Source organism: Austrofundulus limnaeus, unplaced genomic scaffold (assembly GCF_001266775.1).
Source record: "Austrofundulus limnaeus strain Quisiro unplaced genomic scaffold, Austrofundulus_limnaeus-1.0 Scaffold261, whole genome shotgun sequence".
Lineage (NCBI taxonomy): Eukaryota > Metazoa > Chordata > Actinopteri > Cyprinodontiformes > Rivulidae > Austrofundulus > Austrofundulus limnaeus.
In genome coordinates this window covers 227,678-235,534 of record NW_013952663.1, presented here as the reverse complement: position 1 = coordinate 235,534, position 7,857 = coordinate 227,678, and the positions used below count along the sequence as shown (strand labels likewise).

Sequence of the window (7,857 nt, the reverse complement as noted above, 5' to 3'; positions counted from 1 at the left end):
CTTTTTATCTGTTTGAACGATTTTTAATTTAACCATCAGTATGACAAAAATATTGTGATTTTTTTTTTCATCACGTCTTTCTGACTTTGTGATGAGACTTTGGAATTAGCTGAAATGTTTCATTTATTAAATATAAGCTATATGATGAAACATTTACCAGGTCAGAAAGCACACCCGCTGTATGCCATTGCTGGTGTTTTCCTGGGAAGCCATCCCACTTTTAAAGAAACTACAATGGCAATAAATCCAACTAAATTCCAAGAATTTGTACTAAAATAAGTTCAATTTTCATCTGGAGAAGTTGTTCTCAATTATGTCCACTAGGGGGCGACAAAAGACAACATTTTATCTCTGAGTTTTTATCAGCTCTTTCTGTTCAGGTTGGTTCATCCTGTATTTTTCTACATGTCCACACTTGTAGTTCTGTGAGCTTATATTTGTTTAATATAGACTCTGAGAAGAAAAAATYGTCAGAGTTGTTGTCCAGTTGTGCTGTTTTGTCACCACAAAGGAATGTGAGAACCTGCAACATATAGAGGAAAGTTAAAATGGTAAATATAAATTCCATTGTTTAAATGCATGTAATACATTTTATACAGCTTAGAATAACTTGACACACTTGTTGACCAGTAATACTGATATTTTTTTTTGTTAAAAAAAGCCATTGAATTAAACTTGCACGTTTTAATATGTTCACATTAAAAGAGAATGGATTTACTGTGGTTTTATTTTAAACTAATGAAACATTTTAAAAGTGAAAGGCCTGTATTTTTAAAGGAATACATATTGCGTGCTGCCTTTCTCACAGAGTTTCAGACACCTGTGGCCTGCAAAGGTAGAGGTTAAAGAAAAGGATGGRTTTCTCAGTTCATGTGCAGTGTTGACCACAGGGAGGCGCTGTTGCAGTGCAGTGCAATCCGCATCAGACATTTCCAGAGGAATCCTGCYATAAATCAAGCTGCAAGAAGGTGAAGTTAAATATACCTATAGGATTTCTCTGAACAAGCTGTAAGAAATCATGTTTTAGTACCACTGTGTGTGGGGTGTATGTGTCAGCGCAGGTACTCTTGTCTCTTAAATCCATTTCATCCTTGTTTAATTTGAAGAGCATTTTATTGACAGTCGTTTCTTTTCTCACCTCCACTTGCTGTTAAACAGGATGTGCACACTAATCCTTCTGCTGTTTTTTAATTACAGCTGGGACAGAAGGTCAGTTTCACACTTCACAGTTTAAAATAGCATTTGTTTCTTTTTATCAAGAGCAACTGTGGAAGGTTTCATGAATTATATGTGAAGAACGTTTGTTTTTAAAACATTAAGGGGGAAAATAGAGGGATGTAAACTTTAAAAACTGTTCACAATAATAAGAATTTATAAAACTAATGTTCCAAGAAAGTGATTCCATCAGAAAGTGTAAAGAAAAATAATGTGAGACTGATTTCCACTAAGAGGYAACAAAAGACTGAGCATTAGTCTGCAGATAGAAACTGAATGGAAACATAAGACTGAGGGTTAGAGGTAAGAAAGGATCTTTTGGTAATTCTCTCCTAAGTGTTAATACTTTTAAACCACAGGTTAGCTGCAGCACAGGAGCAGATTTCTCAGTCCATTTTTAAGCTTTTAAAAGTGAAACAGAGAAATTGAAACTGCAGAGAGCCGCTGCTCCTCCACGTCGAGAGGAGCCAGTTGAGGTGGTTCGGGCATCTGGTAAGGATGCCTCCTGGACGCCTCCCTGGTGAGGTATTCCGGGCACGTCCCACCGGGAGGAGGCCCCGAGGAAGACCCAGGACACRCTGGAGGGACTATGTCTCTCGGCTGGCCTGGGAACGCCTTGGAGCTCCCCCGGAGGAGCTGGAAGAAGTGGCTGGGGAGAGGGAGGTCTGGGCCTCCCTTCTGAAGCTGCTGCCCCCGCGACCCGACCCCGGATAGGTGGAAGAAATGGATGAATGGAAAAGTGAAACAGACTCTGAGGATGCAGACTTATAGGACCGAATCAGGAATTAATTTCATTGTAAAAATGTAATGGTTTCCTGATTTTAACATACATTTTTTTAACCATCTAACATACTTTGTGCTATTTTAGCCATATTAAATTGTTCAGTTCATTCAAGAAACACATGTCATGACTTTTGTGTTTTGTAACTTTTATGCTTGGTTAAAACTTTCTTTACAAACAGAAAATCACTGAGATGACTTCTTTTTAAACTCTTCGCATCTAGCCAAAACTTTGATAAAATTTAGCTTTTGTAGTGTTTTGCTATACTTTTTTATATTTGTTGCAAACATTTTCCAACTTTCAACTTTTGCCACTTTTAGGTTTTATCAAACTTGTTGCTTTTGTTTTAGCTTTTAGCTAATGTTCAGCTTCTTTTAGCTTTAATGTTCCAGCTATGCTCAATTTTAGCCGATTCATCAGCATTCAATGCATGTCTGCAGAAAATGCATTTTTAGATCTTAGTTTAACCTTTGAGCTTACAGGCCTGCAGATAGGCTGCATTGAAGGAAGTATCCGTTTTGCCAGTTTTAAAACAAATCAAACAGCCTCATAAATCCAGAAGTGAGACTTTATCAGAACAAATCGAGCCTTTAAAGTCTTTTTCCACACTGATGGACTTGTGGATGTGGCGCGTATGTTCCACCTTCTGGGCTGGAGCAAGCAGCTGTTCTCCCACAGGAATCACACCCCTCCTGTGGGCAGTACGAGATATTATTTATTTATTTTTCCTTTTTTCCAGGGGGCCAATCACATCGTGGCTCCAAACACAAGAGCCCATCAGGTTTCGGCTGTGGCTGCTGGGCACCGGCGGGGCGGTGCACGCGCACGGGCGCCTCTCAGACGCGCGTCAAACTCCTCCGAGTTCGGTTAAATCGACGACTTCTGAAATTAAACGATGCTTTGCGCTGCAAAAACCGCGAGAGTTTGAAGCGCGTGTCGTTCAGTTTTGTCCAACTTTGAGGAGCAGACGGCTGCTTCAGTCCGCGCGGACGCAGCAGCAGCTCCTGAGGAGGAGGAGGAGGAGGAGGAGGAGGCTGGATGAAGCAGGAGACGGGTCACTGAGCTGCAGAGAGCCGGGCGCCACTTTCCTCCGTTCCCCGCAACTCTTGAGTCCCATGTCCCCGGACAGGATGCTGCTCATCGGACTCCTGCTCAGTGTCTTCTCTCAAGGTAAGCAGCTGTCCTCTCATTTCAGTGTTTATGAAGCCATTTATACAGATCTGTGTTTTTGATTGACTGATCAAATGCAGCAGTTTYATTAGAAATAACAGCAAACAGCTGTTTCATGTAAATGTGAAGTGGCAAGATTTTCTGAGTTGAATGAAAAGTTGAACTTTTTTTCTATTTTCACCCATTAATCGTTTAAAAGACAATTACAATAAAAGGAAATAAGGATGAACATGTGGGAAAGAGCCTCACCAGAATGAGACATTTCATTTGCAGCTGTTTTAATCTACTCTGGGTTTGAGTTAAACTACTGAGACATAAAATCGAAAAGCCTTTTCTGCTTGTGGCAAAATAAGTAGTTGACTTTTTTTTTTAAAGTGGATGACATCATGAGTTCAGGTCTGTTATCTMTGCCTTGCTTGGACCAGTTCCAGGCAAGAGCTCTCCCACATAATGAATGAACTGTGGCAGGTCCTGCAGATATCTCACATGCAGTGTTCAGCTGGAAATAAGCTTAAAACAAAGCCAAGCTGTGACACGATAAACAGGTGAATCTTCATTTTTAGAACTCCAGGGAAGCCGGGGATGTGTTGGCGGCGTTTGTATCAGTCTTTGTTTTTGATCAGATGGAGACAAATCTGTCTGGTGCACTTTAGATGTTTCTCTGATTGTGCAGAGAGGAAACACGCTCACTTCTTCTCTAAATGAGTTATATTAAGGATTAGCATTCCTCAGTCAAGCCCTAAAATCAYTGTGGTGTCTCATGCTCAGARTATGTGCTGTGAATGACTCTCAGCTACTACCACATCAAATTTTAAGGCACAATCTGTAACATGGACTATGTTGCAGCCATTTTTGTGCTGTCAAAGCTTGATCAGCTGCGGCGGCCACCTTAACTCAAACTGACTTCAAATTTTAATCAGCTGCAGCTGCATATCCAATGAATAGATATTGAAAGTTTCAATTAAATTTATCAAGTGGTTCTTGAGATATTTTGCTAACAGGCAAATTGGGTCAACTCCCAACAGTTACTGCTAAAATTTTAAGAAATAATATTGCACAGTGAGTAGCACTTAGATTATGTGTTGTTAATGACTCTCAGCTACTACCACACTAAATACTAGCTCAGTATTTATAAAATTCGCTGATGTTTAACCATTTTTGTTTTAGATTAAGTTGATTGGCGTTGCCGCCATCTTTAACCAGATTCACTCCAAAGCTAAATCAGTTGTAGCTCTACATCTGCTGAATATTTCCTGAAAGTTTCATCAAACTAAATCCAGTGGCTCWTGATATATTTTGCTAACAGACAGATATCATTGCCTCTAAATAGTTAATGGCAAAATTTTCAATGACTCTCTTGCACAATCTGGTCACCCTGAAAAAATGTGTTTGGGATTAGTCTCAGCTAGAACCACACCAAACCTAAGGTCAGTATCTGTAACACTGACTGATTATAATTGTTTTTGTCTTTTTTATAAATCAGCTGGCTTTGGCAGTCATATTAAATCAGACTGACTCCAAAAGTCAATCAGTTGTAGATGTACAGTGAATGATTCCTTTTAGCAAATTTCATTAAAAAAGTTAAGACAGTTCATGAGATATTTTGTTAACAGACAGCTTTACACCCTGACTTGAAGCCAGCCTTGTGCAGCAGGTCATGTTTTATGACCAGCAGTGTGTACCTCTCCCAAGGGGCTCAGCGCTGCAGAAAAGCATATCAAACATGGTAATTGTTTGGAGGATCTACAGCTCCTCTGCATTAAGGAACAGTCTAACAATCTCAGATGAGGCTCCCCCCATTAGAGATGAGCATGGCAAGATGATAAACGCTTCCCTGTGAACGTCAAAAGCTCTCAGGCAGCAGTAAATCACACGCAGCACTTAGGTGAAATCGCACCAAGAAAAGCAGTTATTTTCAAGTGCAAATTAATTGAGATGTGAGTCATTACACATGCAAATGAGGTAGTCTGTCATCTTGTCAAACTCTGCTATTATACCTGATTGGAAAAAAAAAAGAAAGAAAGTTGAGCTTAAATTTTATTAACTGACATTAGCAGAATTTAGCCTTGAATCAGGTTTGGGAAGGAATCCATTCCAGAGCTGCTTTGGATGTACAGAGTGTTTTTTTTTTTATTCCAGATATTTTTTAAAACACAGTTCTCGCCTTGCTACAAAATACATAACAAATAGGCAGTGAAACGTTACGCGACATTCATTATATCTAACCTCGTCTGAGTCTGTGACCTCAGCGGTGATGATGGGGGACTTTAGATCCCAGCCTCCCCASAATGTCTGTCATCAGGACTGAGGCACGAAAGAGGAGAGCTGAAAGTTCCACATCTGCTCCGGTGCTTCATTCATCAGCATTCAGCAACACGTATTTAAAACATAAACTGTTTTGGTCACTTCCTGCGGCTTAATGCTCAGTGTACATCTTTATTCTAACAGCTAATCTAYTGTTTGCCTCTGATTGTGTTAACATCTGTTTCTTTTCACAAAGGACCTCGTTAGTTAAAGGGCATCTCAAACATACATCATGAGATATTTTAAAAGAAGCCCWAAAAGAGGCAAATGCATMTTTGGATTAAAGTCCTAGCATTGCTCATAACAGAGTTTTAAACTGAAATTGTCTAATAATGAGGTGTTCTAAACGTTTTGGTCAAACCTTGTTGTGAGATCTTGCACATTCTGTTAGTGCTCAGAGTAAGTGTTGAGGATACCTCTCAGCTACKACCACACCAAAGCTTAGCTTAATATTTGTGAATCGGACTGAATTACAGCAATTTTTTTTGTTCCGGCTAAGGTTGATCAGCTGTGGCAGCCATCTTGAATGTGGTTGACTCCAAAAGTTAATCAGCTGTAGATGTCAACCCATTCAGTATTTTCTGAATGTTTTATTAAAACACACCCAGCAGTTCATGAAATATTTCGCAAACAGACACGGTTGACCTCAAATAAACAACAGCACAGGTTTTAACAAGGATCTTGCGTAATCTGTTAGTGCTCAGAATACTTGTAGGGGATGAGTCTCAGCTGCCACCACAACAGATTTTAGGTCAAAATCAGTCAAATTGACTGAGGCATCTGCATTTTTTTGTTTTCTAAGTTGGGTTAACTGTGGCAGCCTTCTTGAATCAAGTTGTAGATATAGATCTAATGATTGCTTTCTGAGATTTTTATAAAAAAATCAATTAGTGGTTCATGATATATTTTGCTAACAGACAGACAAACACAGGTAAAAACATTATTGCCCTTTTAAATGCCAGTTGACCTGACTTTGACCCGTTGCTGTYGGGCCCCTGCGGGTTTTAGCTGCAGTCCCAGCTCAGACTGTGACTGCTGACTGAGTGTTGCTATTTCAGTACCTCATTAAATGGACCTGATTGAGCCATAACTACGGTTGTCATACATCTGTTAGAGTTCACTTACAGCCTGAGCAAAGTTACACACAAGGACCAACATGCCTCACTACAGCCTTTTCTGTTGGACTTTGGCTGCTGCACACAGCTTTAGCTACATTTTATTTAATATTTTTTCCCACTGTGCCAAAGACTCTTCTTCTGTTTCCTCTCCTCATGCCTGGACATTATGTGGCTCAGTTCTTATAATCCAGCTTTGTTYAAAAAGTAGTTAAATGAAACATTACTCAGATAAATACATGACACGCTGTGAGGAGTTACTGTTAGTCTGATGGAAAGTACGTCTCTTGAATGGTAATTTGTATCCGCTGTTGCCGTTGTCACAGTTTGTGTGTTTCAGCACCACCGACTGTCACTCACATTGATCGCACAAATAAAAGCGCTCAGGATGAGCGAGACGCTCGGCGTGGACGTCTGGCCAGGAAGTCTTTTGGCACGTTGAGATTTAGGATGGCGCTCAGCAGCAGGAGGCAGAAGCCTGAAGTTTCCACGCTGGCTTCAAATGCCCTGATGTAGCACGTGATGAATTTAACCTGGAGCGCAGTTTTTTTAGGAGGTAGGAGGCAGGAGGAGCTTGCATACAATCCTCTCTCACGCCTCATTAGATGAGACATTATYCGTGTACTAGATGCACTGTTTTGAGGCACAGAAAGCGATCATGTCTGGAGGTGTCACCTCTGGATTCCTTTAGCTTGACAACACTTTTCAGAGCTCGTAAATTTGCTCAATGGCCACTCATCATGACTTGATTTGTTTATTCCTGCTGCATCTTGTCGGAGATACAATGCAAAAATACTGAACTGCATTCTTTTCTGTTGGGTGTGCAAATAAATCCGCCAATATACACAAAAATCAAATAAACCAGATTCAGTTTTCCACTTTCACTTGAACTCAAGGCCTTTTACTATAACATTTACATTTGTTACAGGATGTGTGGTTGAATGGAGTCAAGTGCAAAAAGGCAGGCATCTAAAGCAGCAAACCAACAAGGCATATAAGGATCTGACAAAGAAAACCCACACAGTGTAAACACAAAACAGGCTAAGATACATGTGTCAAACTCAAGGCCCATGGGCCAAATCTGGTCCTTGTTAAATTTTTATCCGGCCCCAAAGGGGATAATTTAAATGGAAAATAATTTTATTTTTTCTCTCTTTGTCAAATTTATTTTCATGATGACTTGCCAACTTTCAAACCAAGAAAATTAAATCAGAAATTTTCAGTAATCTTTGATTTTGGTGTGGAAAAAGCAACAGATAATTAACTTTACTC

At 39.9% G+C, this 7,857-nt stretch overlaps 1 protein-coding gene across 1 annotated transcript in view; it reads left to right on the top strand.

The window, feature by feature from the left end:
• Positions 1–3,030: 3,030 nt before the first annotated feature.
• The window catches only part of gfra3 (GDNF family receptor alpha 3), a gene marked incomplete at its 5' end in the record, with an annotated part of 30,444 nt that continues 25,617 nt past the window's right edge, over positions 3,031–7,857 (top strand). Inside the window, 1 exon segment of the mRNA XM_014020631.1 lies at positions 3,031–3,166. Within this exon segment, the coding sequence (XP_013876085.1) occupies positions 3,112–3,166 (55 nt within the window).